Genomic DNA, 18,971 nt, shown 5'->3' on the forward strand with positions numbered 1-18,971 from the left:
AGTTGGCCAACTTCCCTTGTCTAGTCCCCAACCTACATTGTACATGTACATGTATTACACACCAGGGACATTGCCATACCCCTCTTCTCATCATTGATCATGTGCAAGGGTCAGGTCAGCCTCAAATTCCTTCACCCTCGGGGGCGGGGGGGGGGGGGGGGGGGGTATCATAATGGGCATGCGGTTTTCCCAATCTAGGAGGATCTGGTTGATTGAGACCGTCCACTGATTCAATGCAAAAGGAGACGCCTTCAGTTATAAAACAATACTTTTATTCATTTTTCAAGAAGCAGCGACACATTTCCTTGGCCAGACCAATCTTGGCAGTGCTTCTCTTCCCACTTTATATACATTTCATACAATAATGACTACAGTGACCTTTCTTTCACAACTATTCCTCCAGCCAGAAAATCTTGTACTAAACTTGGGACTGTAAGATTCAGAGATTTTCAATCCCCCCATAAATATGTCATTTTCCCCATCAAAACCATATGCTGTACATACAGAGTCGAGTCAATGATACAATTACATACATCCACACGCCATACTTGGCTTTGCTGACAGAATACATGTATGTAATGGGGAGACTTGAAGACAAAAATCACAACCACTTCACACCTCCTCGGTCACATCCAGTAGGACGCAAGTTAACACAAGACATTATGTCCTCTTTCTTCAGCTAATAATCACACCCACTTCATTTCTTCGTCTCTCTATTGAGTTTGATTACAATAACAGAGTTCTTAGCTTCTGGTTTCCTCCACCATCTCCCCCACTTGTGCTCCTGTCCGACACCAGCAATGAGCAATCCACCATCGGGTGAAAACTGAAGACTATTCACAAAACCAACCTGAAACATAAAGTTTCTTTGGTTATAAGAGGAGAAATCAGAATGGCATTTCTGGATGATACTCTTTAGTAACACTGCTTTCGAGTCGCCACTAACACAGAAACAAAGGACAAAGCAGCTCCCAGGCTTGTGTTCCAATTCACCCTCACTCGACTGTCCTCTGTTACTTACCACAGGTATTGAGAATAAAGGCTTGAGTGAGCGGTATCCTTCAGAGACTTGCCACAGCCTGATACATCCATCTCTGGACCCTGCTAACAAAAACAGAACTGTATCAGAATGGAGTTTGGTTTAAGGTCAACCATATCACATTATAAGAACATGTACAGAACAATGCCGACTTGTTGAAGCTGGACATCTTGGCTTCAAGGACACCCTATCCATAAGGACAGGACTCGGCAGTCCAAAGGGCATCTCAAACAGGGGCATCTAATGTACTTGCTTTTTTCTTGACTTGTATCTTACCTGATGCAACAAGATCAGTGTACTTGAGTGAAACTATTGCAGATATCCAATTCTCCTTGCCATTCTGGTCCCCATCTGCACCACTGTGAGCATTCTGAACAGTGTGTGCTGGCTTCTTCTTGAGGACGCTCCATAAAGCTATGGAACTGAAAAAATGGACAACATACACTTGAGCTGTTCAGTTTCTCATGTGTGATAAAACTAGGCTGACATGGTCTTAGTACATGTTGTTGGTTGCCGGTGGAAGTGATCAACTAGAGAGTCGCGCCCCACAGTTGAGGGCTAACATGGTCATAGTTCATGTTTTCTGTCAACAGTATTTCTTACCACATGCTGAATTGCTTATGTCTGAGGATCTTTTTCATCATCAAGAAACTAACTCAACTTACTTATCATCAGCACCACTAACAAAATGACTGTCATTGATCAATGAGACACAGTCTATGGAACCATTGTGTCCATGAAAGACCAGTTGTGATTCCTCAATGATCTTCCAGACTCGCACTGATTTGTCTCGTCCTCCTGACGTGATACAACGTTCCCGAGATAAACTGTCGATGGCTGTGATATGATCTTGGTGACCAAACCTAGAATAAGATAAGAGACAACATATAACCTAGTCAGTAGATTTGAAAGCTCACAGGCTACAAAGGAATCGTGGTGGTGTAGTTGTTCAGGTCGCTGACTAGCGGTCAGGAGGTCCCTGATTCAATCCCCACTGATGGTGTGAGATTCTGGGCAGGTATCTTTGCCTTTCATGTCCTACTACACCCACACACTACACAATGGTTATCCACTTACAATGTTTCCACATAGGCCATTTCGTCCAGGTTCCATACTTTGACGGATCTATCATGTGATGCACTGTAGAGTTGGTGGGTGCCATTCCGAAACGAAAGAGCCTGAAATATTAAATACAAACATCACCTAAACCACAAGGCACAACCTAGTTTTATCTATCATAACTGTTTTCAATGTTCTCCTCACATACACTTGTACTCTTGCAAAGAGACTGGCCTTTTCCTTCAACTCTTTCTCTCTCACTGTCTTCTCTAGGTCACCTACTGAGCCGACTCAACAGCATTTGATCTCTTGTACCATATGACAGTAAACTCGTAGACCTTAATACTTACAGATACTGCATCTCGATGTCCCCTCAGTGTTTTGATATGTTCACATGTGTCTGGGTTCCATACGTGAATCAGTTTACTTTTATCTCCAGAGACCATGAACTTAGCATCAGAAGCAATTGCTAAACTTAGAATATGAGAGCAATGTCCTTTATGTGTCTCCTCCTCACCCTTCTTTCCACCTTTTATTGTGTGAATCTTCTTGCCTTCAGCCACATCCCCTAAAAAAAACTGGTTGTCTATCAAATCTGGCTTTAATCATTGCTTTTGAGTACATCCTGCAGCCCTAATCAAAGCTGCCACCTGAGGTGCCTCTGTATTCTGACTACTCTCTGGTATTGTCATAACGATATCTTCAAAATAGCAAATGCCAATGTTTACTGCATGACAAAGTATGGATCGGAGTAGGCCCAAATCCAAGGACACTTGTCGCAACCAACTTCATAAGCCATTGTTATCCAACTAATTAAACTTACATTTGATAATTGTAAAATCTTTTGAGCCAGTGAACACATGTTTGGCATCTGGTGAAATTACAAGGCATGTAATGGGAAGTTTGTGTCCTCGGAGAACTTTGATATCATCAGATGATGGTGGGACATATTCTGCAGCAACTTGTCGATAAAGTTTCCCGGCCTGCTCAAGCTGAAACATTGGAAAGTAAGAGTTTGAAATTTCCAAATTAATGCACCAAATTTGGGCCAAAACTGGAGCATACTAAGCAAAGAAAATCATCATGAGTGCAATGGGCAACAACTGTTGACTTTCATGTTTCAGCTTCACATTGGCAGGTATCAGAAGCAGAACACACAGGAAACAGATTCTATAAAGGGACTGAGAAAATTATACCAATGAATATGATTTTTCTTAACTCACCACATCCTCCCGGAGTCTGTGGCCAATCAAATCTCTCTGAGCAGCATCATCATCTTCTTTTTCCGCCTCTGAAAATAAACACAGATTCATTCAAACATTTAGAGATTCGGCAAACTCACCAGAGACGTTGTTATCTGCTAGCTTCTATGTTAGAAGTTGGTGTTAAGTGAAGGAACTACAGTCACCCACTCCCCACATGTTAGTCTCTACTTGCAGCAGCTCTGGCATGTTAGCCTTGACCTACGGCAGTTGTTTGTGGAAGGTTGAGCTAATGCATACAACCACTTAGCCCTCTTTTAAGCCTCTGATGGATTGTATGTCTTACCTTCCTTCTCCAAATGGGCGAGGTACTGCTTAGCCAATCTCAGCCTCTTTTCCTGGGCAGTTTCCACTTCCTCTTCATTACCACTGCTCACTGATCCAGCATCACTTGCAATGTCCGAGTCACTCTCTATCTCTTCATTTAGACCCTCAGGGGCTGTCAACTTCTTCCTTTTCTTCCCATCCGAACTGCCTGTGGTCTCTGTAGGACCCTTGACCTGAACGAACCAATGAAAAAAGATCACATTTAAAAGTCAAATGTGGTCTTACCATCTGTACCAGTATAAGTAATCATATTGATGTACCAGCGCAGTGGGAATCCACATGCCTGGCCAAGACCTGTCGAGTATAGTCTGCACAGCACATCGCATGCTCTTTTCTCAGTGAAAACAAGAAGATATAAAGTGTCTATAGCAATAACCTTTCGCTTCTGTGCAAGTTTCACGCCTGATTTATTCTTGTTTCTGATGAAAAATGGCATTTTGAAGAACAAAAAAGAACAAATTTGCGAAAAACGTGCTTATATGGTAGCCGCCATGTTGAAAGTCTTGCTCAACTCAGGGTAGACCAATAGTTCGTCCCCAAGAGGGACGAAGTCAATCTCCCGGGCGCCGGGCCAAATGTCCAATTTTACATGCACCCGCTGAAATTGTCACGGAGTCGACAGTAGGTCGAGTGAGACAGGCTTGGCATCGATGATCACCATTGACCACGCATGGAGAATGGAACGAAGTAGAAATCTTGACACTAGAGGCGCTGATTTCGTTCCTTACAACGAACTGGGGCGAGTTCATTCTTGACACTAGAGGCGCTGATTTCGTTCCTTACAACGAACTGGGGCGAGTTCATTCTTGACACTAGAGGCGCTGATTTCGTTCCTTTCCATTTCGGCACTGGGGTGACTTTGCATCCTGAGATTCAGGGTTTTGACAATCCTACGTCATAAATAAACTGTGTCGGCAGTTCAGACTGTGAATCTTATTCAGGCTGAATTAGTGCCGCTTTCTCCCATAAAACGTTTTATTTTATTAATAAATGACAAAATATGATCTTTATAAATAAAACTTGACACTTACTAGTGGATTTTAAGATCATCAGAGTCAACATTTAGGACAAGTGGCGCATGCGCTTTTTCTATGGATATCCGTTCGGACAAGGAACATCCGACTCTGCCCTACCTAGAGTAGATGCCCTACCTAGAGTAGATGCCCTACCTAGAGTAGAGTATCCCTGTTCATGAATTTAAAAGAAGATGAATTATTAAAATTTGTTCCGCCGAATAAACCTCAACTGGAGTACCTCGAGTGCAGAATTAGAGTCAGTCGATGGCACGCTGGTGTTGAGAGATTGCCTTGTTAGAAGTGTTCTAACATTAGCAAGTCGATATTTTAGGTTGGAACTGTATCGACTGCAACTCTGTAAACACTGATAAGTGTACAGCGTAAATGGGTGAATTGATTAATTTGGGTGTATGTCCTTGCAGAGTTGGTTGAAGCGTTACACCTGTAGCATGTAGGATAGAGAGCAATTTTGTAGGATGCATTTCAAAAGCTATATATATGAAAAGCCAAGCAACTTAACTGACTTTGTTAAGGCCTGGATCTCTCGAGGTTTGCTTTTCTTGGCTAAAATCAAAGGGCTTGACCTCTCCGATTTTTGAAGGTGAGTGGAGTTACTCGATTTGTGTCGTAAGCACTTCATCTTCCCATAGCAGACCTTTGGAACGCTTTTAAATTACACTCACTGATAAAGATTGAGTGTATTTTAGGAACGCTCATACAGAATTCCTGCTGTGGGTGAAGTACTGCGACATCTGCTTGGCAATGTCATGAAATCCCTGGACTGGGTATGGCGTCGTTTACGCCTTTGCTTCAATTTAGATGTCGTAGCTTGGGAAGGTTTAAACAGGGGTGATGACGTTGTTTCGACTAACATCATCATGCTTTTGATCACCCGCGTTTACTCTGTAATGAAAGTCAGGCATCGCAGGGCCGCAGTGGCAGCACTAATTAACTTGCAGTTGCAAATCCTTCTTCAAACCATCTGTGACAAAGAGGTTCATTTGTAGATGGAATGCCGTGGGCCCAATCGTTATCGACTTGACTTGAATCTTCATGGTCATATTTTATCAAATACAAATTCTTGATCTAATGATGTTATCTACATGTATGTTGAAATTGACAAACTGGGTGAATTAGTCTCATATCCAGGTTACACACATGAAAACAAAGAATACTATAGATATTGAACGACCGAGGAGGAAACTAGGAAGAGTGGTTGGCCTATGTCTGGCGAATTCGCCCCGACAAGATTGTTTATTTTCTGGAACCGTATCTTCAAGTTTGCTTCTACATTTTCTTTTCATCTATTTTAGACGTGGTGTGAAAGGTGAATCAGAAGTTCATCTACGCCTATAATTCCGGTTTCCTTCAACGTCATTGGATTGCATTGCTCCTCGTCAAAAAGTCCACCTACTCTAGGCTTCTTTCAACATCGCGGCTGGATTGCTTCAAGTCTCGACAGTTTATCTTCTTCCTCATTTCCTTCAACATCATTGGATTGTTGCAAATCCAGAATGACAATTTAGAGCTATTGTGATTATAGGACGTTGGCCAAAGTGTCTCACAGAAAAACAAAATGGAGAAAAGAAACCTGAAAGAAATTCAAGCGAGTTGTTTCTCGATCATTCATGATTTAAAGGGCCACCGAGGAAGCCTTGTTCACCACAGAAAGAGAACGCCAAAAGGTCACAATGGCGTCATTGTCAATGGCGTCTACCACCGGCGCCATCTTGGTGTCATGGCGGATGAAAAACATCCAAAGTTCTATCAGAAGAGACCAGATGGAAGTTTCTGTTCCGCTCAAAGTCAGGAAAATGGACTGAATCCTTCGCGGACGGAATATTATTCTATAATCCAGCGCAAATATAGTGATGATTGCCGAAGCTATTCGGAGATATCTTTCGTTACGTCACAAACCGATGAAACTCGATCGGAAAGTACATGGAGCACTCGACCAGAGGGCATCAGCAGCAATCGCATTCGTGATATCAACGACTTCCGTCCTGTTGAGAACATTCACCTACATTTTGATGACGTAGACCGCAAATGTAATTATCGTCCACCGCTACATCTTGGTGGTCCTCAAGTGCGTGTCGAGGGTAGTGACATCAATACAGAAGTGGCTGCAACCCGCAAACCACAGATGCAGAGCCTTTTGCCCCACAGGTATGCCGCAGCCGGAATATCAGTTGGGCATGGTTTGGTTAGGCCAGGGTCCTCGATTGTCGCGAAAAAGTTCTCCGCCGGTGCGCCAGAAATCTCTTCTAATGTCCAGAGGAAGAAAAGCACATCAACAAGCCGCATACGTCTGTCATCAAAGCGAAAAAGAAAAGTGAAAAAGTACTCATTGGATGTCTCGATTGATGGCGGCAAAAGATGTTCTGATCAGGATTGTCAAAATGGCGGATATCAACAGCGGCCATCTTACCAGATGCTTCGCCTGGAAAGGGGCAGTGGAGCAGACGAATCGAGTACAGATACATCAAGCTGTCTAAGCAAAGCATCTGCAATCTACGAAACGACGAGGTCGACTCCTATAGCAGAGAATAAAGCATTCAGCAGTACTGAACATTTGTGCGATTCTGACGGAACTTTGGAGGATTCAACGTCAGTGACGTCATCTTGCACAGTTACATCATTTGACCCGGGAGGCAAGGAAGAAGAGATGAACAAGTTGAAGAAGAAACTGAAGGGGATAGCCCGGTTCCCCGCACCACATCTGCCACGACGGAAGTCACGAGCGCCATCACCGGAAAAAAAGATGTCCGAGGAAATACGATGGGAAATGATAGAAGGGCAAAGTCCTGGAACTGCCGAATCTGGATTAGAGATGGTGGAACACGGACAGAGTTATGCCTACGAGGAACGCATCTCTCTGAATAGTGGTGCGGGTTTTATTAAAGTTTTGGGGTGCAGCACTGAGGAAAGTAGTGATGACGTCATCCCAAGACGCCATAGTGTAGATAATGGAAGTTTTCCAGTGAACAACGGACCATTTTGGCAACAATGTGGCACAATACTCGAGGAAGACGAAGAGCCCAAAAACAACTCCAACAAACCGGACAACGATAGTCAGGAATCTAAAGAATATTCGGATAGAAGTTTCTATAGTTTCCAAATGAATTCGAGGAACTTACACAAGTCTTACAATGGTCTGGATAGTAAGTTTAAGAAAGTGGATGACTCTTCTGTGCCGACTGTCGCTCCGGCAAGTGGAGGCGCCATCAGGAGAAAGAGCGAAGACGTTACAAAGATGGAGAAGGCGACTCGTCATTATGAGACGATGCTGCAGAAAGGTAGGCCGAAATATCGACAATAGTCCATTTGTTTTAACATCGCTTCGGTAGGAGCTTCATACCTTTCGCCAGGCCCTGAGAACTTCCGAGTATCTTATCTACTTCATCACACATGCCTACGGTGATGCGTCCTGGAATCGTTGCACCCACGGATGTTACATGACAAGGGCCATCAAGCAAGCTTTGCTGACCTCATGGTTCCTTTAGTCAAGAATTTCAATAACCTATGTAGCAAACGCCCCTACAACTACCTAAGCACATTTGGGGATGGGGATGGGGTCGAATGCCTTAGTCCAAAAAGTGTCTCTGGCAGGGTACATTCTCTTTGAAATAAAGGTTTTTGATCGGGCCGGTAACACAATACGCACAGCACAGAGGTTTTCATTCAGCGAAACGAAAGGTTTTTGAGATAGATGGAGATTTGCCTTGTTACATGGAGTTCAGTGCTCAGCGCTGTGGTCCTTTAATGCTGGTGGTGAGAGTGCCTCATGCGAGAGGTCGGCGCTGGTTCGACTCTGGTCTAATAACGTTCAAAGATAGTGCACATGATTGAGGCAAAAAGCAAAAAGGTCGGTTGGTTGAATGCTTTATGATATGAATGTATTGATAATACTCTAGCTATAGTTAAGCATAGGCGCATCATGATTTAAGTAAAAAATCAATTGGAGATCAATGATTAGTTGAAACCTAATGAGAACCAGGTGTGTAGGTATCACTAAGGGTCATCATCATCAAATTGTCAGGGACATATTGTTCGCGAGTTATGATGATTTACATACCTTACGGTAAAGCCAACAAGAGCCGCTTTCTCAATTTAGGGATCACGACAAACTACATTAGGACCTGTCCTCCTCAGATTCATTGCAGTGAATTTGGGAAGACGAGCTATTGTTAATAAAGACATACTTGGCAGCGTCACTTGTAGGCCGCGGCCGGTTGTGGGCGTTGGAGGATTGAAATGTAGAATGTAGAATTGGGATGGAGGCTGGAGATCAAACTAAAAGTTAAAAACATCTTAGTTTGGGGTTTATAGTCTGATAATTAAGAATGGTACCGGTTATCATCCAACTTCAGACTTTAAAACCCGGCCCGAGTCTCTCAGCGGAAGTTATTGATTCGCCGCTATGTGTGACTGGTATGCTGTGACTCCACAGTATGGAAACAGACCGGGAGAGTGCAGTGCTCTCAACGCCCAGTCAAGTCCCTAACAACCAAAATGGTAAACCAATAGTTGAATTAAAACGTCAAATTTGGACATTTTGTAGCGCATTCAGTCATATCAGTATGGGGTCCTGAAGAGTTTGAATGGGTTGATTGCAGCCTGGTTCATCTGGTTGTTAGCTCAAGACAAATGTAATGTTAAATTCTATACGATACGAATATTTCCGGCAGTGGAGACGAGTTTTTGATTTGAACTCGAATAAAACAGAAATTTCCAACCGCCTTACATTGATCAAGACGCCTCCTGATCCATACATGCTATTGTCTGGTTTATCAGGAAACTCTCAATATTCTTCTAAGAAAGGCACCTCGTCCGGCTGGTCGCATGTCAAAAATGTGAAGGGTATCTTAATTATGCTGATGTGACATATTCTAACTTGTATCCATGAATGTATCCTCTGTCCGTTGGCCAATTTCGGTCTTTCTGTTTTTGCCACCTTGCAGTGTTGTACAATATTATCTTGTATTCAATAAGAAAACAGCCTGTTTTTCACAGTGCTTTCGGCTGTTTTTCGAATGAATGAAGCGCCAGGCTGCTCTTGGTCCCGGGTTCTAAACCCTGTCTAAAAACAAATTAAGTCCTCTGTTTAAGAGGCCACCAATGAGTTTGGGCTTTAACGTACATGCACAGCTTGAATAGTCCTTTCACCAGCCAATCTGGCCTCCGGCTGTTGGCGCTGTTAGTTCTAGCTGGCTTCCCTTGTGGTCTCTACGCGAAAGGGTCTTCCAAACACGGCCAGTCCTTTTGAATGATTGTCTTGTTTACCAGCTTATCGAGTAGATCCGAGAGCTATTAACACAAACACTCGACTTTTAGGTAGAAAACAGATTAAAGAGAAAGACATCTGCGTAGAAAGGGGATGACGCTTTTGGCACTTGGATTACCGTGTTTTTCACCGAGAATTAGGCGCTCAACTTATACCTGTCCCTTAAAAGCAGTTGTAAGTCTTGGGTGGTTTGACATTTTTTTCCTCTGATCACCTTCGCTTTATCAATTACCGCAAAAACGGTTAAACTATTGATGGTCACTGATTAGGCCAGAATGGGAACGACGTCTTGAATCGAAACAGTTTTCGGAATTGAAAGTATCCAGCTCTTCGACGTGACAAAGGTAAGTTTTGTTGTTTAGATTCTCAAAAATGTCGTGGAGAGCAAAATACCAGGTGTTAAGACATTCTTATTTCAGAAGTTTTCAATTGCTTCTTTAGAACAGACAACAGATGAGAAATTTTCTAATAGCGTTGTGACTGTACTATCTAAATATCATAAAGCCAATCCAGAAAACCTTTCTGAGAAACCAAGGGCAGCCACAATCTAGCGCACGCAAGGGAATTTCAGGCTAATTGGAGAGTTACAAAGTGACCTGCCGGGTATCAAACCCGTGACCTCCCGATCACAAGGCTCAACCGTTTGTGCCATCGCACTCTCCTTGTCGGTGTACTTGCCAGTATTGGTATTTTGAATATATGTTCCACTGTAAATTCTTTGAAAAACTTTGAAAACGTTTCCTATAAATTATTCATATCAAGTGTAGAACAAGCGGATAAACATTTGGTACCATCTCCTGGATTAACCGGCCCGATGATGTCTCTCACAGGATATTGATTCTCCTGGGTAATAACAAGGATGCCCTAATGAATCCTTGTTAATAATGATACATTAGTATGCCTTTAAAGATGAGAACTAACCTCAACAATGGATATTTAACCCCCTGATTCATACTCTATCATGGTATAGTTTTTAGGGTAGTTCAAGATATCCTTATCTCTCGTCAGATCTTTGTGGGTGGATTCGTACAAGTAGAAGTCCAAATCGAATAAGAAGTATAGGCTACCATATTTCTCTGTTCGAATATTCAAAGTTATTATTTAAGCTGACACGAGCTGTCTAAATGTTCACTGACAGAACCTTTTTGTTTTCATTCAGCTAAGCCCCTTCGTCTGTCTCTTCCGCCATAATATTGAATTGACGTTAACGCGGAGATTCCATTTGGTCAAAATAGACCGAGCCATCCTGAAAATTCTTAATGGCCTTAAATTCTGCCGGTATTTTACCTTCTAAAGTTTAATCAATCGTATTTGATTGACGGGCGCGTCAGTTAACGCTTGCTCAGGTATGATCCAATATTTCAATATGGATGTCCAGCATGTTTATCAGAACATGTTCATTTATTGTCCTGTTCACGAAATGCCCCACCCGGTACACGACAGACAACTTTCCAATAGTGATAGTAGGGGATTGGTTGAATGCCAGTAGTTGGTTCTTGGAACAATCGGATAAGACGTAACGACAGATATCGAGATTTGTTTACACTGACTTTGATACTCCGTCATTCGATCTCAATAATCTCTCATACCGTAATCCTTTTGATCCTTCCAATTCTAGATCACTTTTGACACGAACCCAAGCCAACACTGTGACTTATTTCTGACAAATCCGAGAAAGCCATGAAGTATCGTTTAACAAGCGTAATTCATTGAAGATAAGAACATTATGACAATAGCTTGTAAACATGATAAGTTGTTTAATCCAATTCAAATATTGCTGTTATATGCATTTCATGGCGTAGACTATTGATGAACTCTTATATAAAATCATAAATTCCTTCATATAACTTACATTTGGTTGTTGCATCGGAGCAATCAGTTCACTCCATAAACACTCATGTTTCACCCGTTCCCAATCGAGGACAAAATACAGGGATTAGGCTATCAGCGAGGAATAAGGAAAATCGAGTTGTTTGTCATGATTTGAAATTGCTTTTCATTGGCCAGTGCAGCAGATATCAATTCCTGAAGGGGAAGTTATTTGTCTCGTTTCATAAACACTCTTTTATCAACAAGGATGTTTTGCTTTAAAGCCGCTTCCAATGTAAGCTTTTTTTGATATTGTATTTGTCCGACTTGCTTTGAGTTGGATATGTCCACAAACGAAGCATATCTCAACTTGAATGGGAGGCAGTCTCAACCATGATGTTTAGTACTCTTGTTTGTGGTGAGTAAAGTAATTCTCTTTTTTTGTGGCGGTGGTTGATGTAGATGCATGATAGTCTGTTCCTTGAATTGGTTCTGCGAATACTATGTGTAGTCATTGTCCACACAAGAGACTTAGGGATACCATTGGTCTCAGGTTTCGAAAAGTCTACGATAAACACAAAGTGCCTTTTGTAAAAGAGTGTCGTGGAAATGTACTCCTTACTTCATTATCGACCCGAATCTTCGTATACTTCGTACTTGGTCGTTTGTATGGCTAGCGAAACCTGCCTATAGCTCTCGGCACCTTTTGCAATAGTTCCTTGACCAAGTCCTTCGGGAGCAGTGGTTCGAGGACCACACCCTCGAGTTTAAAATGGGGTTTTGGTAATGGACACACGTTTTATAGTTCCTATGAATGAATTTTTGATATCAACAAGTAAGATGGAATGCTTTTGAAAAGTGATTGAGGCCCATAAGGTATTCGGCACGTAATATACTTAGTTCTCTACATATTTCGATGACAAAAAGTAGTCTAGGGCGATACTGTGTTCAACTTTGTACTTATCCACCTTGGATTGTGCAATGAATACACACGAATCAAGTCATACAAACATTATGCAGGCCTTACAAGTCAAGAAGATGACACTTAATTGTCGACAGTGACGGTATATTAACTGTTGCGTAAAATTTGTAAATAAACCTTGTCCAGTGCTCAGAAACGCAGTCACGAACGAAATCGTCCGATTTTATTGCAAAATTTCCAAAAGAGGTCTGAACCATTCATTCATTAGCTGTTGGAACAGAAGAATGACATGGCATAAACCCCTTTAAAAGAAGGGATCAATAATATCGGAATATCATTTCGGACTTCCGGTCAGTTTTTCTCCGATGCAAGGTTACTTCCGGTTGATCTTGTGACGATATTTCGGATTAGTTATGATTTTCCTATTAGTAGTGTGTTCTTTGACATTCATGTACTTCGAAGCCAGTGCGCAAGGAATTATCATCGTCATCTTATAGAATCACTGGATTACAAGACTAGTATAACTTGATGATATTCTGCGAGGATACTTATATAAAAAGAAACGATGGCTTTCCGTTACCACAGCCGCGAGATGTCGTACCCTCCACTGAGATCGGTTGAAGTAAAAAAGAAGACAACCGTTTCCATCTTTCTTGATAAATGTGAGTAGAAATTCTTTGGGTGAAAATCAGATGAAAAACCTTCATCTCCTTCTGTTAGATTGTTTCCTACCGTCTTTTAATTTCTAAACTGGTGGAATGCAATCGATAATACACCCAAGGAGAGCCTTTTTGGCGAAAGTGTTTCAGGTGTAAGGCCAATAAGGCCGTTTGCAACTCTAGTCATTAACCTCAAAGGTTCGGGCTTTGCTGGCAAATCTGGTTCATTTCCCTGCTGATCATGCTCACACCGCTGAGCTATCTCTTTAGGGGCACTTATGAGAAACGCCTCATCTGACAAAAGAGCCGTCGCATTCTTCCAAGGATTGCCGGCAAAAAAGGTATGAACAAAATTCAATGATCGAAAGACAACTCGGCACTTCAAGGCAAATAACTGTAATGTGTCGATCAATATTGAAAGGAGGAAGGGAGGTGAAGAATAATCTACCTAAGCTTATTATATCCTGGCCGATGCCAGGGAGTAATAGCCTTCAATTTGTGTATAGGCCTTGTGATTAAAAAGTGGTACTTTTATCACTGTATGTGGCAAACTTTACAAAACTTTTAAAAAAACACCAAATGTGTCAATTAAAGCAACAAGTATAAGTACAAACGTGTCCGAGATTAGATAAGAGACACCTTATAAGGCTTTCATTTGGTGGCCTGTTTTGCCTGGATTCCTAAAGTATTTTGACAGTTTTTCCACCAGGATGGTCTAATTCTCTCTTGATGTATTCTGGTGTCATGAACCTGAATGCCATTGCAGTTGACCGAGCGACATGCTTACTTAGTTATACCTAAGCACCAATTATTTGTCGGACACCCCACAAACACATGTTAGACAGATATGAGCCCAGCACAACACTAGGGATTTGAAAGAAGGTTGTAGGCTCGTATTCAAATGTGCCATACGTTTTCTCTTCCGTCATTAAAAAGAAACTGCAAACCACCGAAATTTCGCCAGAATTTTATTTTCGCGAATTTCGCGAATAACCGCAAACTAAAATTCCGGAAAATTTTTATCGGAAAATCCGAACGACATTTCTTTATCCAATAGATTAGAAACCGTGATCAAAAAAAATTATATCATTTTTCGGGAATTTGGATTTTTCAGGAATTATTTTCATTTTTACCTCAGAAAAACAGCTTTATGTGAATCTACACTTTTTTGTTTACAATTTGGAGGCATATGGACCAGTCCCTCCATCTTCGGACAGAATTGTGAGTGATCAAAAAGAAATCGAAAAGCGTGACAAGTAATGCCATGGCTTGAGTATACTTAATTGTTGTCGCTGAGTACGATCGGCGTAGACCACCTTTAAAGCACGTCCTGTGAAATGTTTCAGTAGCATCCTGTCATGAAAAGGGCAATGGGACGATTGCCGAGGGCGGTAAACAAACCTCAAACCCGAGTTTGACTGTTAGTTCGAGTTCTGTACGACAACCAAAGAGAACAACTTCAAAAAGAAGCTCCTTCAAGTGGTGAATTGTTGGAACTGGCGTATCGAATGATTCCAAAGGAATTTAGCAGATGGCGATACGTTGAGAGGAAATTCGTTCTTCTTTCTTCTCGCTCACACAGTCGAGGGCTTTGGCATGTTTGGGCGCTGCAAACGGAAAAATTTGGGTGAATGCCATCACGTACTTGCTTGTTCTTTTGCTGTGTTGTAATACAACTCTAAAACGGTGTCAAACATCCTCCATCATCGCATGAAGTACTGTTGCTTCATTTGTAGGTCGAGCTGATTACACTTTTACCGCGCGGGTTGTTTTAAAGATTCGCAATCTTTTTTGCTGTCGTGTCTGGTTAACCATCCGTGATGACTTGTTTCGAATACGCCAGCCTGTATGCAGGAAATGCTGATCGATGCTGCCTGGAAAGTCATTAAAGTATGACTCCGTTTCTTCGCTGAAAGACCACGGTCTCCAATCAAAGACAAACGTGATTTCGCCCATGCGTAACTAATCGTGGTGATTCCTTTCGCAGTTGTTCAGGCCGGCAGCAGGGGTAACAGCGTATTATGTAATCACCCGTCACCCCTTCCATTTGCCAGATCAACTGCGAATACGACAACTAAAATTTGTTATGCATGAGCGATATCGCGTACGAATAAAATAATTTTGACTCTGATTGAAAACGGCAAGTGAGCTTATGACAGTATCGAAATCATATATTGTAATTTGCCATTCAATGTTTGATCAACTGCAGAGGTCAGAAAGTTATTGTTTTGCATTATATATATTTTATTTGGAGATGAATATTACAAAGTATATGTGACCAGTAGTCCTAGTTTTTGGGTCAACGATGTTTTCTTATAACAATAGGCATTCTCTACCGAACCTCTCTTGCCGGACACATCTATATGTCCTCAGTAAAGGAACACCCAGCACCTCGAGTTGGATTTGGTAGTTCGCTCTCAATTCAGTATTTTTTTCGCGAGGACACAAGCTTTTGTGGCGTCCTTTGCCATCTCATAGGGCAGCCTTCCTGGAGAGGTTTCTGCGTTATATACCTTGTTGCACGTTTTCTCATTGTATGCCTCTGTACCCAGTAAACATGAGAAAACATAAAAAGGGCTTGTAGCGGTACTTGAATACTTGTAACATTAGGCGTCGATAGGCCTGGTATATTGCTGCTAATAAATCATGAGGAAAATGCTACCTACATGTATTACAGTATAGATGGGTAAGGCTTACAGTGATGTATCATTGTTCTTGTATCATCTTCTAGCCCATCATATATTGCGTGATTACTCTTTCGCGTTCGCAAGGAAACTTCACTGCCATGACTGTTATTGTTTTGGCGATATTTTAAGCGTTTTCCCTACGTTATTTCTCTTAATGTCGCTTTCGCTGTTCATGGATATAGTTTTCAAATGGCAGTGATGGATTCAGGTCTAATGAGACGGATTCTGAGAAGAAGGAATTCCTTTTCCATAAGACGCAAGGGTACGAAAAAGGCGCCAAAGATTTTAGGTGAGCAGTTTCGATTCGCTGAGCACTGCAGGAATTGGTGATGCCTTCTATCAACCGATTTCAATTGTATAGCTTCTTATGATCGATCTCACAGTCTCCAATCGAAAGACAAAATTCTTTTATTCGTACGCGATTTCGTTCATGCATAACTAATCGTAGTCAATACTTTTGCAGTTGTTCAGGCAGGCAGCAGGGGTAACAGCGTATTATGTAATCACCCGTCACCCCTTCCATTTGCCAGATCAACTGCGAATACGACAACTAAAATTTGTTATGCATGAGCGATATCGCGTACGAATGAAATGATTTTGTCTTTAATCGGACAGCGTGAATCTGCAGCTATCCTTACCATCATGCCTCCCTCCCGACTCGGCTTTCTTTTGCATCAAGGATGCAGACGACAAGTTGACGTATTGTTTGTAAATATAGTGATTGTCTACCGTGTCAATTTGATGCCCATTGTTGGTTCACAAAGGTCACCCGTTTCTTCTTCCTCTTATCATACCTACAGCGTTTCTCTGACTACCTCCCGAACGAAATAATCACCTTATAACCTTCTAGGGTTTCCCTCACATTCCAAGATTTCGCACTGCTTATAAAACAACCTGAAGTGCTAATGGAAACCCATCACTATTTGTTTAGACATGATGCATTCTGTTGAGAAGTCCTGCAGAAGTAATTTATTAGGTAAAGATTGCTGAAAGGTATTTGTAGAACATATTAATAATGTTTTTATCAAGAAACGCTGCACGCAAGTCGTTGAAGTATTCCCGGCGCTGGCTAAAAGTTCATGCATCGGCAACATCATCCAGGGCATCAGGTCATTACTTCATGTTCTATTTACTGAACTCCTTTTCAAAAACAACCATTTCACCCAAGCAAGGGGGAAGCTCATTTGGGAATGAGACCATGATATGCTTATGATGAAGAGTCAGTTGTTGAAACCGCAGATATGTATACCACAGGTGTTGTGTAGGCCTGCACCTTCATTCGGTACCGCTGTACAACATACTAGTTCTATGGCTGTGCTTTTCAATTGCGGTCATGACGTCTCTCATGTGTCCAAGGACATCTCCACCATGTCTTACAGTTCAGGCGTATGCCTAGTTTAAAACCATGGGTGACAATATTGCCGAGTCGAGAAGGTCAATTAAATCCTCAAGAGTCCAAATACGATTATAAATATGGACCAAACAATGTCTTCTATATCCCCATGTTTATGGTAAATTGCTCTCCCTAAATGTATCTATCCTACCAGAATAATTGGCTAGATATAAGAACAACAGTGGCTTTACATGTATGGCTCGTTTTGATTAAACAGAACATTAGATCTGCTTTTGACCACTTAAATCTTCACGTACATGTACGTATTACCAGGAACTAATAGAGACAAGTCTTTATTGATCCTTGGTATTACCGAGAGAAAAAAACATGACCAAGAGTGGTTGTCTCTCTGCAGTCAAACCAAAGTAGTCGGAAACTAATCAGCTTCCTTCAGCAACACTAACAACATAGGCGGTTTCCCATTACTGTCAGTGCACAAAGGACGTTTGGCCGTGATGGTCAGCTTTGAATACAACAAGTCAGATTAGCGAGTGATGTCATATTCCGTTGGGTAACGCGGTTCCTCGTGAAGGCTCGAGATCCATGGCTTAACATCCCATGATCACAAAGTCAGCTGGAGATATCAGTCGCCATTTTTATTGATGGCCTATCTATAAACCGCATTGTTAAAACAATGTGCTTACAAGGCTTTTGAGTTTAATCGTTTGATCCATGTGCGAGTACAGACAATTGATACAAGAGGGTCACGACCAACCTTTGATGTTCCGCTCAGCTCCCGCTCATCAGACCGAGAACTTCTGTGCCCAAGAAACTTAATTGTGTAGCGGGGCGAAAGACAATGATTCAGCGACAATTCTGCATTTGAAAGCAATTGAACCATGATAATGTCATTTGATTACTAATTCAGATAACTCAGATCAAAGTGAGGAAATGATTTAAAACAGAAAAAGGGGAAATTGAGGTACGTTTCGTTGATGTGTTTTTGAGAATTGGGGATAATGTTGTTGTCCGTTTGGCTCTAAAACTTGATTTACAAAGTTCTGATCTAGTGATTGGTGATGTCAGTCCAACATCGCTCTCCTTTGAGGTAATTTTTGGAGTCGATGGTTCCAGGGAATTCTGGGAATTGTTGATGCGTCATGATGAGACATGGTAAATTTGATTGGCCATCCTAAACATGATTTGCAGCGTGTTCAACTCCAGCCAGTCTGATAGTCCCGTACCCTGTGACTCACATAATGGATGCACCCTCTCATCTCACGTGGCGTTGTGCTTACCATTGCAATTTGTTATCAGGTTAAAGGAAAATTTGTCTGACGAACATGAAATGGATTGGTAATGATTTACAGGATCGATATCATCTATATCTTGAGAGATGTAATATTCGAATCTGGTATATATCGTTCTTAAGGGCTGTGGTAGTGGAATCGTTGTTTGTACTCTACGAAGGAATACTATTTATTCGTCATTAGGAATAATGACATGGTTATCAGACTTTAAGACCCCCTTGGATGATGAATTTACAATTACCGGCTCCAACGTTTACTGCCAAT

General features: G+C 41.7%; 2 protein-coding genes across 6 annotated transcripts in view; one reads left to right on the forward strand and one right to left on the reverse strand.

The window, feature by feature from the left end:
* Nucleotides 1-250: 250 nt before the first annotated feature.
* On the reverse strand, nt 251-4,178 carry LOC135491158 (U3 small nucleolar RNA-interacting protein 2-like). 2 transcript variants are annotated; one of them, XM_064776852.1, is made up of 10 exons: nt 4,064-4,178; nt 3,647-3,860; nt 3,322-3,389; nt 2,922-3,090; nt 2,449-2,666; nt 2,117-2,217; nt 1,705-1,902; nt 1,316-1,461; nt 1,022-1,101; nt 251-850 (listed from the first exon to the last, which is right to left on the reverse strand). In XM_064776852.1, exons 1-10 carry the CDS (start codon nt 4,121-4,123, stop codon nt 698-700), a joined length of 1,407 nt encoding a protein of 468 aa, XP_064632922.1. In that variant the 5' UTR covers nt 4,124-4,178; the 3' UTR covers nt 251-697. The 2 variants fall into 2 exon arrangements, with proteins under 2 accessions (XP_064632922.1, XP_064632921.1); XM_064776851.1 differs by having other exon boundaries at nt 1,022-1,104.
* Nucleotides 4,179-16,252: 12,074 nt separating this feature from the next.
* The window catches only part of LOC135490699 (rho guanine nucleotide exchange factor 12-like), a 110,053-nt gene continuing 107,334 nt past the window's right edge, over nt 16,253-18,971 (forward strand). For all 4 annotated transcript variants that reach the window (XM_064776068.1, XM_064776070.1, XM_064776069.1 and 1 more), the window contains exon 1: nt 16,253-16,353. In XM_064776068.1, the coding sequence (XP_064632138.1) occupies nt 16,254-16,353 (100 nt within the window). In that variant the 5' untranslated portion in view covers nt 16,253. The remainder of the gene's footprint in view (nt 16,354-18,971) is intronic.

This window comes from Lineus longissimus, chromosome 7 (genome assembly GCF_910592395.1).
Source record: "Lineus longissimus chromosome 7, tnLinLong1.2, whole genome shotgun sequence".
Classification (NCBI taxonomy): domain Eukaryota; kingdom Metazoa; phylum Nemertea; class Pilidiophora; order Heteronemertea; family Lineidae; genus Lineus; species Lineus longissimus.